The sequence below is a fragment of the Indicator indicator genome, chromosome 20 (genome assembly GCF_027791375.1).
Source record: "Indicator indicator isolate 239-I01 chromosome 20, UM_Iind_1.1, whole genome shotgun sequence".
Taxonomy (NCBI): domain Eukaryota; kingdom Metazoa; phylum Chordata; class Aves; order Piciformes; family Indicatoridae; genus Indicator; species Indicator indicator.
Window position 1 is genome coordinate 15263289 of NC_072029.1, and position 16555 is coordinate 15279843.

General features: G+C 42.0%; 1 protein-coding gene across 1 annotated transcript in view; it reads left to right on the top strand.

The window, feature by feature from the left end:
• Positions 1-16131, top strand: part of PAXIP1 (PAX interacting protein 1) — a 39163-nt gene extending 23032 nt beyond the window's left edge. Inside the window, exons 17-21 of the mRNA XM_054390101.1 lie at positions 711-811; positions 1468-1602; positions 1686-1761; positions 2337-2436; positions 15528-16131. Of these exons, the coding sequence (XP_054246076.1) occupies positions 711-811; positions 1468-1602; positions 1686-1761; positions 2337-2436; positions 15528-16131 (1016 nt within the window). The remainder of the gene's footprint in view (positions 1-710; positions 812-1467; positions 1603-1685; positions 1762-2336; positions 2437-15527) is intronic.
• Positions 16132-16555: the final 424 nt, after the last annotated feature.

Here is a 16555-nt window from a genome sequence, read left to right on the forward strand (position 1 = left end):
TTCAGCATCACTGAACTGAGAAATCAATCCATTTGAAAGCTGTTAGATAAAGAAAGTCTGGGGATTTAGAAGAATGACTCCTGATCTAGTAGTTGAAATACTTGTCTACTGAAATTTAGTCTATTTGTAGCTAATGGGCTGTCTTCACTTTTATACCTCATACAATGATGGAAAAATACAGCAGTTGTTCAGAAAAATTGTCCTGCTGGTTTTCTCTGTCTTATGGAAGGGTATTAACAGCAACTCTTGCATGTTTCTGGAGTTGTTCTTGGAAAGACCAACTTAATTTCTGTATAATTATGTGTGTGTGTCTTTAAACTTAAGTGTTTTGAATTAAATCTTGATTTGGAGATGTCCTTGACACAGCTTTTTGTGGAAAGGTGAAGTTAAGACTGGAATTCCATCCCTAATTAAATAAAACCAAAATCACAGGACAAGGGAAAGAGATGGAAAGTTTGATCTGTTAAGATTGTGTGAGGAGTTGAAGATAGATACACAAGTGTAAAATACAGAAGGGTTTTTTTTTATTCCAAGTAATCATGGTTCATCCTTGACATTCACCTGATAAAAGGCAGTATTAGAATCCTGTTAAAATTAGTGTTTGCCATTTAGTGTCACCCTCCCACCAACATTTTCTGACCAGATTACATTCTGAGTTATGTGGATGTTCATGTCTTCTGTGTGTTACCTCATCAGTCCTTCTTTTTCAGATGAGCAGAACTTTGTGCTCAGAGATGCTGAAGCTGAGGTGCTTTTCTGCTTTAGTCTAGAGGAGTCTCTAAAGAGAGCACAAGTAGCTCCGCTGTTCAAGGTATGCACTTCGAAAGGACATTTAAATACTAATGTTTGCAGCATTGGGACCATACCTTTTGTAGCTGAGGGCAATAAAACACACTAGATAGAACATGAAGCATGTTTTAAATTTTAGTTTGTCAGTTTATGCCTATTTCCTGCCTTAGAGAATTTAGAACATTGCTCCATCGTTTGTAAAATGCCACTTAGGGAAGGGACTCTTTTCAAAATCTATTTCTTGCTTTCTTATTTGATTGCTTTCCTGCTTGCTTTCTTAATTAGCAACACCAGCCTGGTAGTCAAAACACTGGGCCATAAAAATGAGGGTGAGGGAGCTTGCACTTTAGCTAAGGGAGTTCTAGTCTGATTCTCCTTGAAGACTGTTCTTGCCACTAGGCTGTTTGCTAGGATGGTGGCTCTGATTAAAATAATGTTACAGTATCCAAAGCTCATAGAGATTCTTCAGTATAACTGAATTTGGGACTTTTTCTTGAGGCAAACCACCTAAAAAGTGTATTTTTGCAACTCAGTTTAAATACTGTATTTCACTCAGTTTTGCAGTGGAAAGCTTGCTCCATGATTGTATGAGAAGAGTCACACAATAATAAAACTGAATGCGTTGTGGAAATCTATTAACAAAATTTTTTTTTCTTACTCATTCTTGTCTCCTTTTAGGGAAAATATTTTTACATTACACCTGGAATTTGTCCCAGTCTTTCCACCATGAAAGCTATTGTGGAGTGTGCAGGAGGAAAAGTGCTCTCTAAACAGCCTTCTTTTCGAAAACTCATGGAGCATAAGCAGAACAAAGTGTGTAGAACATTGCTTTTTAAAATTTACTAGCAATATCTCCCTGTGTTATTCTGAGCTTACGATTAGTTTCTTTCATTTAGAGTTTGCCAGAGATAATCTTGATTTCCTGTGAAAATGACCTTCATTTGTGCCGAGAATATTTCGCAAGAGGCATAGGTATGTATAAGCTACCAATGTATTTGGAACAGCATAGCTGGTGTTCTGGTTTTTAATTAGCAGTAGTAGTAGAAGTAGTATTTTACAAGTACAGACACTTATTGAAGCTTTCAGATAGAGGAATACATGGTCTAGCCTGCAAACCATGAAGAAGCCTGAGCCAGCTGATTGATGGGTATATCTAATAGAGGTATTTTATAGCTAAGTCACCATAAGTCCCTGAAACAAGAAGCTTAAACCTGGAGCTTCAGTCCTGTGTGAGGCAAGGTTACTATCTCAGTATTCATCAAGTTAGTTAAGGATTTGGGGTTTTTCACCTTAGCTATTTTTACTTCATTTTAGAACCCCAAAGCATGCTGTGTTTATTAACTGAGACATACATGAGCAAGTCTCATATTTGCAGTGTGAAATGTGTGATGGCTCACAGTAGGGCCCTGGGAGTGGTGTGGCAATACAGCCTTATGCCCTTGTGTGAAGAACAGAAGGATCAGAATGGCTTCTCCTGAGGCATGTACAGAATGAAGGAAAATGTCTTTGTAGGGTGCAAACTGAATGCTTGGTTTTGGTATTTCTAGATGTCCACAATGCTGAGTTTGTTCTGACTGGAGTACTCACTCAAACGCTGGATTACGAATCATATCCTTTTTGTGTAAAGACTGTCTGCTGTTTGGGGAGGTGTGGTTTACTGAAAGTTGTTGGGTTTTTTGTTTGTTTGTTTGTTTTTAATTAGGAACTAATTATTTAGAATTTCTCAGGCTGTGTAGTGTTTGCTTGATAGGAACATAATAATTTAACGTCTACGAACCTAGAGTAAATTCCAAGTGGAATTAATTCCTGAAAGGAGATCCTTTGGTGGAAGTGGGAGGTAGGGTTGTTAGAAAGTGGTAATAGTAGACTATTAAGCAACAGGAAAAAACATACCACCCAGGACAGTATTTATCATGAGTACTTGTAGATGAGGAAAATAGCTTTTTACTGAAGCAGATTATTAACCCTGTCTGTTAAATGCAGTGGAGGGACCAGTAAGGGTTCTGTGTGTTTATGCATGTTTTCCATATAACTTCTCTTTTGCAGTCATTTCCAGAAGTTGTTTTTTCTTACCTAACACACATATAAATTTACTTGATGGCTAATAAAATGCCTTACTGCTTCAGAATCCTTGGAGCTGTTCAGCCATCGTACAAACCAACTAAAACTTCCTGTGGATGCTATGTTCCAGCTGTTTTCCTAGGGATGATGAGCAGTTTAAAGCAGGAAAGCAAAAATTAAACTGCATCTTTTTTAGGATGTGTAATTTTGTTACGCTGAAACATAATTTACTATGTTTTGTATTATACTACTGTTTTGAAAGAGCCCACTTCAGGTATCAGGATTAGCCCCTTTTTAACCATTTTAATGTAAAATTATGGTACTTCAGCCAAAAGTGTCATTTGGATGTAAGAAGTCAAGGGCTTGCTATATTAAATTATGGATGTTGAAGATGAAAATGTTTTGTACTTTATTTTTATTTCTTATACTCTATTTTCTTTTATATTGATATTTTGCCCACATTTTAAATAAATGTACTTTTAAATGTTTTACTCAATTTTAGTGGTGCTTCTTCTTTTTTTTTTTTTTTTTTTTTTTTTAATACTGTGCAACAGTGGCACTCTGGTAAGAATAAATTACTCAAAATTTTTTTCCAAGCAATGTAAAATTCTTTTAAGCTTAATCAGCAGGTGTGTTTTAAGATATGAAATCCCAGTGCTTTATAGGGAAATTGTTGTAAGTGTATAGATGTGTTCTTAACTGAAACAAAGAAGCAGCTTGAAGGAAGGGAAAACTATAACCTTGCCTATCACACTGTTGTGCAAACTTTTGTTTGTATAGTGAGTTTTACTAAAATAAATACTAAAAAAACAGTCTCCTGAATCTATATTCAGTTGTATTTCTAATAATCTGACTTTACCATTTTAATCAGTTTAGATTCTAGTAGATTTAAAAAAAAAAAAAAAAAAAGAGATATCCTAAAAGCATTTATTCTATGATCAGCAAGGCATTCAGCTCTGGTAAGGGAGTGCAGATGTTCCCTTGTCTGTACCACACCTTGTGAACCATTCACAGGACATCTCCAAATGCAAGATCAACAAATACTTTAAACAAGACCTTATCCCGTTTTTTTTTTTTTTCCCAAGCATTTTATGGAAAATATTTATGCAGAATCATTTGACAGGGAAGCTTTTATAAATACACTGTCACTAAACAAAGGTAAACTGCTATTTTTTAGCTTTCTATAAAGCATTCTACAGAGATACTGCCAATTTCAAATTTCTTTTGTGCTCCGGCTCTCAGTGTAACTTCACCTGGTAATTTGCCCACTGTTTCTGTTGCCTTTCTTTCCTCTTCCTCAGTTCAGTATAATGCTCAAGTGAATTGCAAATTCAAGCTGTAAGAACACAGCAGTAGTAAATTTGAAGATATGTGAAATCCCACAGAGGTCAGTACTGTGCCTGTTAGTGCTGGCTCTGGCTTCCTCAGCAATCCTCATTTTGTGGTTTCTGTCATAAGCAGTAATGGGCTGCATGATGATAACAAGAATGGTAACATTTCTGTCATTTTTTAAGTTGAAAAAAATATAAATGAGAATGTTATGCTTTGGCTCCAGATGGTCTTGGGTGAATGGGAGGTTTAAAAGGTATGGTACAAGGTGGAAGAAGATGGTACTTTTTCCCAAGTACCATGTATTTGTGACAGCAGAGATACTTGCTTTTTCTCAGTGTGATGTTCAGCTCTCTGTAATAGTCTTCTTCATTACAAGAGAGAGATTATGAAAAAGTCTTTAACATGGAGACCTGGAAGTTGATGACATAATTTTGCACTTTATATTTTAAAAATAGTAAAAAGAGGAGGGACTGCAGTGAGAGTTAATTGTTGCGTGATGAGTTGTTGTACAAATGGCTTAAAACTGTTAAGATCTGTAGACCTGGTAGCTTTGGTGTCCCTTTACTGGCAGTGGAGGGAGAGAGTATCTCTGAAATCTGACTTCCAGACTCCTGCAGAGAGCAGATCTCAGCTGTTTGGCAAACTAGTTTAGATACCTATGTTAGAACATAGAAAATAGGTGAGCTGAATCCCACCCTGAAGAACATCAGTAGTGCATTGCATAAATACTGTTTAATGGAAAGAAAAGTAACATCTTTTTATTTTGTTGTGTCAGCTTCAATACACTTCAGAATGTATTTAAGATTTATATACACTCCAGAATGTATATAACATTTAAATTATCTAAATCCAAATGTTTGGCTTTAGACTGTCTTCATCAAACTAGTTACCAGATTGCAGAAAGTTTGGGTTTTTGTTTTGTTGGTTTTTTGTTTTTTGTTTTTTTTGGTATGCCTTTTCCTTTAAAACAGATACCAGCTATTCTAGCTTTTGGACTTTTGAAACAAATGTGATAGACAAAACATCTTAACTTGAATAAATCCTTTCTACCTGTCACACATTCAGTAGATCATCTGCATGCTTCAAGTGCTGTGTTGCCCTATCAAATGTAAATACTGCTTTCTGGAAGAGATACACAAATCAGCAGCACTGTTTAAGTGTGTTGGAAATCAAACACAAGGTGTGTGAATTTACAGGACTGGGTTCTAGAAGCTAAAAGACCTACTAAAACAGCTTTCTGCAGAATGGAACTTGGTGGGAGAGTCAGAAACCATTTCTGAACCTGTTAGCACGCTCTGCCTCAGCAGCACCAACTGTTGGACTCAAAACTGCATTTATGCCTCAACAAGAGTTCTCACCTTCTTTAGGATTAAATCCTTCATGTTTTCTTACAACAAAGCAGTGCTGAGGGATGTACAACACTTTTGACAAAGACTACTAAAGGTAAGAGACATGTGAATGCAATAGCATCTGAAAGGTAGATTTCCTCATGAAAACTATCCAAAATGCTGTCAGCACCCAGAGAAGCTTGAAGAAAACTGAATGCAATCATAGAACAAATGAACCCTGTGGGAAACGTGAGTGGTAATGCATCTGTTTCATCATCAGTGGAGACAGTGTGTTTATTCAGCCAACATACAAATATGACTGATTTGATTAACCTTTCAATTAGAGTGAAAAACAGAACCTGCCAAGAAAAAGTCATTCAGGAACCACAGGAGCTGTCCTTAGCCAACTGGCTTGCACAGATGTTACTGTGCATGTGATTAGTGCTAGAGATGAGGTATGCTGGTGCTAGATTGCTGTAATGAACATGCTTGTCCTTTAGTGGAAGGTTATAATGCTTAAGTGTCTATCTGATCCTGTTTCTTGCACTCAGGGAAAAAAAGAGTAACTTTTGTGTTCCTTAGTTGCTTGCAGAAGGGTTAGGTCCAAAACACAGGCTTGTGTTCTTCGTAGAGAATCTATCCTGATAGAGTAATTATTTAAAGATAAATATAGAACATGGCCATAACAGTGGAGACATTTCCTTAGTTATCATTTGCAAGTCAAGGAGATGATACCCACTCGTTACTCTGCAATGTTCTTTGTCATGAGACATGAAGCAGGCTTGTAGAAGAGAGTTGGAGAACTGCAGCTAGGAGAGAGTAGGTCAGGTTTTTGGTACCTGGAGGAATGGAGGCAACATAACCTCTATGGACATTTGGTTTCTGATTTTTCCACCCTCAAGGTAAATAAGCTATCCCCATACCTAATCAGAATGTCCATTGTTCTACAAGTGGCTATTGATGCTGATTGCATCACCATGTGCCTTTTATCATCTTTCCAGTCTCCTGGTAGGTAGTCAGCAGTAGCAGTGTAGGCTACAGGTGCTTCCTTCTTGTTGTTTTCTTAAACACTAGTATGGATTCTGAAGATAAAATGCTTTCTAGTTGTTAAGGTTCCCAGATGTCTCTGAGGCTAACTAGTGCTGGGGCATGTACAGGCCATGGACCAGCATTTCTAACAGCAGGGGTACTACCCAGTGCACTGCATTCTGATGCCAGTGGTGGTACTCCCACAGTCAACACTGAGCTTGCTGCCCATCCAAGCTCTTCAGAAGAGAGCACAATCTGGAGCAGGCTATGCTAGCACCGGGCACTTGGGTTAGGAAAGTGCTTGTCTTTTGTTAAAAAAAGCAATCTGGTCTTGAAATATAACAGGCCCCTCCTGAGGGAAAGGCACACTCGAAAAGCTTCCACAGTGGGATATAGGATCTTTCCCTAGAGGAATCCAAGTGGAGAGCAAGTCTGTGAGCCCTTGGGAGATGCTCAGAGCTCTGCCAAGGGAATTTTAACTTACAGAGTAAGTACATAGACAGTTGGGAAGAGACACTTGGAAAATATATCCCCACCCTTATCAATATGGTACATCCCTTTGATCCTCAAGCAGCTTTTTGGCAGAAGGAGACCAGGCTGTGTCTGCTGTGTCAGTCAGGGGGGGCACCAAAGGAGATATATCAGACCCAACTTTGAGTGAACCCAGGTTTCCTCTACAAAAAGAAAAAAGAAAATCAAACCAACAAATGAACAAAACACACCCCCAATCCTATTTTAAGCATAAGAGGGCAAATTTTATTGGCATGTCAAGGAAAACTTTTAAATTAAACATCTGCATCAAAGATGAAATGGTTTCCGTCCCTGCTCTCTATTGCTTTAAGGATCTGGTCCTTGCTTGGTTTCATTCAGCTCGGGATGCTGGAGTTATAAGAAATTGTTCAGTCCTTTGTTTCTTTCCAGATACCAAAAATATTTTAAGCAATGATAACCTCCTCACTGTTTTCATGGCTTTTGGAATTTATCATTTAAATCTGGTAAACACACATCTTTTTTTTTGGACAACAAATATGTCCTATAATCCCTCTGTGCTATACAAAGACTGTGAGAGAAGACAGAGAAATGGGTTTGTCAGAAGACATCTGCACTTCAGCTACACTTGGGAAGTGAGGGTAAACCCATGGAGCCCAAAACAATTGGGAGCCCAGAGGCCAGGTTGGAGCAGAGAAGAGGAGAAGAGCTCAGTAACAGACCAGCCAGCAGTGCAGGTGAAGGCAATTAGCCTTCCCAGGAGAAACCTTGAAGGAAAATATGTGAGTATTTCAAACCTGCTCAGACTTGTCTATGTTCTGTTAAAGCAATAAAATATTTTCAAAGGAGAAAAAATGGGAGAGAAGAATTTGATGTTTTACGTGATGGTGGCTTCTAGTCCTGCATGGGAAGAGCCAAACTGGAGCCAGTAGGCCAGCCTGGAGATAGTCTCCAGTTGGGAAGGATTACAAAGTTAGAGTGCTAGCTGAACTGGGGTTACTGTTGGCTGTGTGCATCAAGGCATTGACAGACAGGAGGTAAACCAGCTTCATTTTGCCTGCAATGAAGTGCTGCTGTTTAACTTAGGTCAAGTGCATCCACAGAGCTCTTCTATGGTAGTTCTCTGCAGTGTTAAACCTGAATATTGCTGTAGCTACAGCAGTACTACACCTGAGTGCACTTCTGTACTCTAAGCCCAGCTGGAGGAAAGCCTGCAGGAGGGACCCCACAGACATGACTGAAATGCACAGTGAGGAAAAGAGTGGAAATAAAACAGTTCTTCCACTTCCAGAATCCTTTAGCTGAGAGGCTTAATGGTTACCATTCACATCACCTAAGGGGAGAACTCAGACGAGCTGTGGTTCAAGGCACATTTAAATCACCTCTTTAACAGAGATTCAAACACTGCAAACCCATCTTTCCTATTTCTGATTCTGCCTGACCTGAATGAGAACAAGACTCCCATCTCCCTGGCAATACCAGCATCTTTGCTTCTCATGCAGTGGTTTTCAAGTCTGTGCTTACCTTCCCATTTTACGCTGCTTTTCACTCTCGCCTCTTTTTCCTTCTGTCCAGAGAAGACAGAAATGGTCATGTATTTAACTCTCATTGGGCTGAAAACTGCTTTACCTGGCCCCCCAAATGCCACCATCTTCTTGACAGAGAGCCCAAAGCAATATATAAGCCATTCAGGATATTAAAAATGCTACTGAGGACATTAGCAGTAATACACTTTGTGTCCTCCGCCTCTAAACCCTCCAGGATGCTGTCTGCAGCATGAGCAACAGCTCTCATTTCCTTCTGTGCACTTTGACTTTTTCTGTGCCTCACATGAGCATGGGGTCAGTGCACTGCTCCAGAGAGGAAATCAAGCAGTTTGCTCACTGCTAAGTTCCCCAGAGCTTTGTATTTTTTTTCCAACAGAGTTCCCAACCTATCTGTTTGATAGAGCCTTTCCCTCTCAGTCAGCAGTGTCTGATACGGCTTCATTTCCTCTCTTACCATCCCAAGAAGTTTTTTTACAGTAAATTGCATTTCTACTTCCATGGAACAGACAATATAATAACATGTAGTTATTAAAAGGAGTATCTCTCTTGATCTTGGAGACAGAAGTTAGGTAGAAGAAAACAACGTTTGTAAAACACTGATTTGGTTTGCTGTAAAGTAGCAACATGCTTGGAATACAAACTGATCAAATGCAGGCTCCACCAAACAGCTATTTGTGGTGAAATGCCAATATCAACAAACCCTTGGAAGCACTGCTGCAACGACCCAGAAATGGCAGAGAAAACTTTATGAGGGCAGATTTCTCCTCCTAGAAGAGCTAATAGAGGTGATCAAAGTGGCCAAGCTATGGATCATGTGTGCACCTGGAGAAAAGCTTTTGTTACTGAAAGCTCCTCTACTTTATCTGGTGATACCCTCTGATTAAGTGAAAGATATCATCCCTCCCAACACTTGCTCCCCTACATCTGTGTGAATCCCTGAGATCATCAGTCAGGCAGGGGCAGTGCAATGGCAGGAGAACAAAACTCGCCCATGGGCTAGAGCCACGGTGTCTTTCGGTGCAGATCATTTCAAATGACAAACTCTTTTCAGAACCATTTACGTCACATGGATGTGAGTCCCAGGGACTTTCTAAGAACCAAGAAAGGTATAACAGCTAAATGGAATACTTAGCTCAATATTTGGGTCAGTCAGAACAAGGAAATGCAAGAGATGTGATGATGGATGCTGGGATGGCTCTGAAGAACTGAGTCATCAGCCTGAAGCTGAAACACCTGAGCATCCTGTGGAGGCACAGTACTACCCTGCTTGCTTTGAAAGAGATGCAGGGATAATGCCAAGAAGAGTGGAAACTTTGTGCTAGTGCTTCTGAGCAATGCAGGAAAATGTACCCTGCAAACACCTGTGCTAGCCCTACTGAGAGAAGTTAAAGTTCCTGCCTTAAGCATCTCCTACATGAGTGGGCTAAGAGAGAGGGGAGAAGTGTAAGTGTCCTACAAAGGGCAGTCAGGAAAATTACAGCATCGATAGCACCATCCTATTAAATCATAAAGCACAGCAAAAGAAATAAAGGCAGAAACTAAGCATTTTTTTCTGCCTACAAAGAACATAGTTCCATTTCTTCACCTCTGAAAAATCCCCATGCCAAAACCTGACTTACACTGTTGTATTTTAGTTGAAAAAAGATGGTCCCTGGGCTTCTCTGCCAACTTCCCTTTCAGTGCCATGCTCTGCCAGCTTGTAATGAATCCCAATTTCAGTATGGATGAAAACTCATAATAACTCAGCAGCATTAAAGATGAATAACAATAATCTCTGCCTCACTACTTCTGTTCATAACACACAGAAAATGTGCAACTTGCTTTATTACAACAGTGAATCTGTGTAACAATGCTGTCTGCATGGAAGAAAATACTGACAGCCTGGTACAGTGTGATCTGTTGCAGTGTGCTGTTCTTTAAGTCCTGGCTGAATGTTTGTCACCTGTCCTCTTCCAAACTGCAGGTCGAGACAGATTCCTGGTGTCTGAAAAGTTCTGCAGTCATTCATCATCCACAGCTTCAGGCTCTGTGAGTGATAAATTACCAGGTAACACACAGGTGGCAGAGGTTTCCATCATAACTATTACTTGCAGCTCCTCAACATACTGTTCCTCCTACATGAACAGGTACTGCCAGCCCCTTTTAAAGACAGATGGTGATAGTGTCACCAAGTATGTATTACAGGCACAGCAACTTGCTGCTTTCTCAACAAAACTGACTGCAGGTCCAGGATCCTGTGACTTTGTCTACATGTAGCCCATACCTGGGGCTGAACTATAGCAGTTGTTCTATCACCTAATGACCCCTCCCCAGTAGAGAAGGAGGATCAGGAAAAGGAGAGAAAACCCACAGGTTGAAATGAAAATGGATTTATGAAACAGCCAAATCAATACCAACGTCAACACAAGGTAGATAAAATTATTTTCAGGCCAGCAGAGGTGCATCAGTCACACTGAACAGGAAGGCAGTCCTTGAGGAAAAAAAAAACCTAAGAAGGGAGCCCTAGCAGGAGACTCTTTTATCAGCAGAACATCTCTTCCTTTATAGTGAGTGTGATGCTCATGGTCTGGGATATACCTGTGAGCCAATTCCAGTAGGCTGTCCTGGCTGACTCAGAACTGCTGATGGCCTACAGCTGATGGCTGGCCTGGGATTCTGTCCCAGCAAAACCAGGACCAACTTCTAACAGGAAAGAGAAGATAATTTATGCTCTGTGGTCATGGCAAGGGCAAGGATGCTCCCTTCTGGAAGGAGGAAGGGAATTGCAACACATCTCCCTGCCATCTGCCACCTGCACCTCATCTCTCTTCCTGCTCTGCTCTTTATGTTTGACTTGGGGCTCCTCATGCAGAAGCACAGCCAAATCCTCAGCATTAAAGACAGCCCTGAACATGAAAGCATTTTTCTTTAGGACAGCATAAGGAAAATATGCTTGGAGGGGCCAGACTGAGCAGTGGCATCTTGCTCTGGCAAGAGCTTGCTAAGCTTGTTTATTGTGTTTCTTGAATTTCTTGGGCACTGCAGGCTGGCAGAACACTGTGTTCCTGATGTTCACCTCCTGCTACACACTTAGAACAAATCAAAAGCTGGTGAGAAGCAAGCCCAGGTTGCTTTGTTTATTAATTGAGATTTATTGTTTATATATCCACCATCACAACTTTAAATGTGTGATGTTTGCCAGACACATATGTCCCTCCTGTATGAATATATTTATTTATTTCCAATGCTAATGAGCATTAAACATTTATCTAAAGCTCTATAATCAACTCCCATAGGCTGCTGAGACATTCATATACTGAGACTCCCAAAGACAAATCCTTGTCTCTCATAAAGCTCACCTGCCATAAAGCTCTTGAGTGCAAGACCATGACTCTAGTGATGGACAAAGTCATTTTCATATTCCTCTAGGCTCTCTGTCCTCTCTGATGCTCCTGCAGCATGCAGAGTTGGTTATCTGTGTGAGGACCATCTGAAATGATGTAGTTCACTTGAGTGATGTGAACACCAGCACTCAATATTGCCACCCCAGAGGGCTTGGGATCCAGAGGCAGATTTGAGATTTATGACACTTAAGGCACATATTTGCTGTCTAATTTTGAGGAGGTTAAACTTTAAGCATATTTTCAAGCTTTTCCTATCAGAGTTAGGAATATGCTTTTAAATAGAGAATTAGATAACTAATAAGTTTGTGTTATTCTTAGAATCACTGAATGGTTTGGGTTGGCAGGCACTTTTAAACGTTATCTTGTTCCATCCCCTTGCCATGGGCAGGGACATCTTCTACTAGATCAGGTTGCTCAAAGGTCCATCCAGCCTGATGTTGAACACTTCCAGAGATGGTACATCCACAACTTCTCTGAGCAACTTGTTGCAGTGCCTTACTCTTACCATAAAATCTTTCGAACTGAATGCAGTATTCCAGGTGGAGTCTCACCAGAGTAGAAAAAAAGGAGGAGAACCTTTGAACTGCTGGCTGTGCTTCTTTTGATGCAGGCCAGGATGCAACTGGCCTTCTGTGTTGTGAGCACATATTGAGAACTCATCATAAACTTTTCATCCACTAGTGTCCCTCAGTCCTTCTCTATGCTCTCAATCCAGCAATTGCCCAGCCTTTTTATACTGCATATTGCCCCAATCCAGCTGCAGAACGTTGTGCTTGGTGACTTCAGCTGTAGTTGAAAATATAATTGCCACCACAGCCACAGTGAGCTGTGGAGGTGCCAGCTTTTGCAGTCTTAGTATCTCTTCCATGTGCCAGGCTGAAGGGAAAGCTTTGGAAATCTTACTCTCTGTGCTTAGCTGTCACTGCTGGGTGGTGAGCTCTTCATAAGACAGAGAAAGCAGGATTCATGATTGTAATTGAATCCTTTAAAAAAAAAAATCCTGTTGTATCTTGGGTATGAAATGCCTAATCAAATCATGTTTACAACTCAGCACCAGGCTGCTAATTTGCTTTGATTTAGAACTTAAAAAGATAATTGCAGATGTGTGTGCCTGCGTAGGTTGCTGTGAAAAGTCTTTCTTCCTTGTTTAACAAGCAGCCTGGTAATATGGACTGCAGTAATTTGACTTCCTTTTCTCAATATGATGGATTTTAGTCCCTCTGTTAGAGGAAGAGATGGAGACAGGAAATCTGTGTCCTCACACCAGAGGCATGGGGTAGAAGACGGGGAGCTGAGAAGCAGCTTCCTCTCATGGGATCAATGGGATTCCCCTTGCCCTAGAAAAACCCTCCTGGGAAAAGCAGGCACAGATGCTCATACTTTACAGCTCTGCTTTTAATAATCTGGGCAGCAATTTAACAAAGACACTTTCCCCCCTCCTATTTAATGTTAATAAAAGTGGAATGAGCTGAAACTTGCAGGTGACGTGGTATAATTGTAATACATAATAATTCCTGTTTATCAGAATACTTTTCTTTGGGCTTAATTCCTGACTTCAGATGGCCACAGGGATGAATCCCTGCTGCCATCTGCTTGTGCCCTGCTACTCTTTGTTGCTGACCCTTTGCAGCTTCTCACACGAGCAAAAGCTGCACAGATTGGGCTGTGACTGCAAGCCTGGAGAACAGCTCAGCTGCCATGTTTTACTGTCTATTTACTTGAGGGTAACTCCACAGATCACCTTGCCTTGTGTCCAGCTGAGACTCCCTTCCAAGTGTTTGGCACCTACCTGGTAGACACCTGTGGTTTTTGAGTCCAATTAATCAGATCAGCTTTTAGGATCTGATCAGGTGTCTGGTGAAGGAAGACTTCACACTAGGCTGCTTATCCTGGCCCCTAGGCATCCATGTTTGCAAGAAAACAGTAACTATGGACATGAAAGTTCAGCAAAAATAAGGACTTGATGGCTGCTCTCAGCAGCTCCTTCTTCCTCACTCGTAAATCAGCAGCAAAGATCATGTCAAAGGGACTGCTGAGGCAGTGCCGCGGTGGGGTTGCACCGACTGTGGGTTGTTGCAAAAAACTCAGAATGAAGCTCAGTTGGTGCTGCTTCCATGTGTGCTGAAAGCAAAGGGAGTATTGTAAAGAACATCCCTGGATTTTACTGTAACCTTTGTCTGTCCTTTCCTTCCCCTGCCAACAAAAATCTTCAGCTGTCCTTACAGGCAGCAGCACCACTGCCATCTTCCACGGGCTTAATCACATGCAGAAACATGCATTAAAATTCAGAGATCTTCCTTCTGATCTTGCTTGCAAGGAGACAAAAATCACTTTTTTCTGTTCTTCAGGGATGGAAACTTTCTCTAGAGATAGTTCTTGTTATTTTTTCCCCCCACTCATGGACATGACAGTGATTAAGTATTTCAGCTGTCCTGAAGAAGCTAAAATGACTAGTTCTGAAATAATGTTATCACATACCCAGCCCTGCTCCCTTCACTCCCACCCCAACGTCCTAGTGCATTCCAGGAGAGAAGCTGTCATCCCAAGATGGTATCTCAAAGTCTACAGTTTGTGTGCCTAAAGCAGGATGGTGAGATCCAGATGCTCTGTATAAACAGCAGGAGAGTGCTACCTGCCAGGGTCCTTCAGCTTATTTGCTGCAACACCAGGCTCCTCCTACCCCCAGCTTCAGGGTTCTTTTTTGTGGGTTTCAGATTTCCAGATGTGGATTTAGCAATATCTGATTTGTGGGGTGAATGGTTGTCCAAGTCCAGGCTTTGGTGTGACTGATCCATTTTTAGCTGTTACCTCTCCCTGTAAATGATGTTTGTTATAAACTGGTCTTGCATTATAATTTTATACGAAAGTGGTGCCAGCTGAGGAGATGCCTTGTGCTGAGTGGTTTGGCTGCTCTTGTCCCAGGAGCTGTGGAGAGCAGCCTGGGTACCATGAGACAGCCCGGGACCATGGCACAGGCAGTTGCCAACCCCAGAGCTGCCTGCAGCAATTCAGACAAGGATATAGAAAGCAGCATCCAACTTAGGCTCAGCAGGTGGAAAGCCAAATATAGGTGGCTGGGTAGAATTTGAAGTGTGAAGTTTTTTCTTTATCTGCTCTTCTGTTCAGTTGGGAACATTGGAAAACATGGAAAGCACCATTTATTGCATCCTCTGAGCCTGGAAATGAACCACTGAAACACTGGCCTCTTTGTTTATAGGGAGCATGCAGTCAAAGTGTCAACAGCTGGTGTCTGGGCCAGCCACGAGTGGCTTTGACCTGGAGCATTCACCTGCAGGACCAGGTCAACGTGTCTCTCGTGGGTCGAGCTGATGCCACCTGGCAGGGCTTTCCTTTCCTTGCACTACCCCTTCCCACAACCTGATGCCAGCCCAGAGGATAGACCATCTGCGGCCAGTAGGGGACATTCCCAGGTCACCAGACAGCAAAACTTGTTTGCTCTTAATATGAATTAGGTCAGGAGCTGAGAGACTCTTCTGCAATGTATTCAATCCCCCATTTACAGCAATATTTTCCCCTTGAAACTCTGTTTCTCATGTTTACCGGTGCAGCAATGCTTCCCAAGCACTTACAAGAGGTAGTCGGTTTCCTCTGCGAGGATGTTTTTGCACCTTCCACCAACTGGAACGGCAGCGGCAGGAGCACCGGGAAGCGGCGGCTTCGCTCAGCGCGGCCTCTGCTGCCACCTGCCGCCAGCTCCTCTCCGGTCCTGCCCTGCTGCGGAAACGACGCTGCTCCGGCCCGGCCCGGGACGCGGGGCTCCCTCCTGCCGCTGGCTTGGACTCACGGGAAAAGCAGAAAAAAGAAAAAAAATTCCTGGTGCAAATGCTACCACAGCTTCCAGGAGGTTGTTTCCAGGGAACCCCTTTCCAGGGGAGAGCTGAGGGATGCGGCAGTGTCTGCCTCTGCTCATCCTCGCCTCCTCCTGACTTTGCTCACCCCAAGGGAACGTGGACAGTGACAGGAGCTTCTCCATCAGGAAACATAAAAGCCCAGACTGCTTCTAACACCGCAATAAAACGCCAGGACATCCCGCGGATACCTCCACCAACTGATGGTGTTTCCAGTTACAGCGCTGGTAGGGTGGCATTCAGAGAAGTAGCCGTGTTTTGGAAGAGGGTCCCCACTGAACTCGACATTGAGCTGAGAAGCTGAACTGCCTTCTGAGAACTGCTGGCACAGCTACTGCCTTCGGGTGCATGAGTGTGGAGTGGGAGCCAGAGGATCTGCTCCTAGCCCCATCCCTGCCACACAAGCCCTGCTCAAGCCTCAGCTAAGGCTTCTCACCCACCTCTGTCTATCTGCAAGTTTCCCTGGTGGCAGTGCCTGGCTCCCATCACTTCCTGCAGAGTCTGACGTGAGACCTCCTTCATTATGTGTTTTTGGTTCCTTGAGGAAAGCTCTGTGGATTGTAATCACCAAGTGCAGACAGAGGTGACAGGCTGAATCATTCCTTCTGTCCTCACATAGTTCCCTGCACCACAGCTTCCTGAGGTTACAAACCTCATTCAAGGCACTGGCACCAACCTCCATGCCAGGATACTGGGCACTGCATGAGTCAGTGAATTTGAACCTTTTA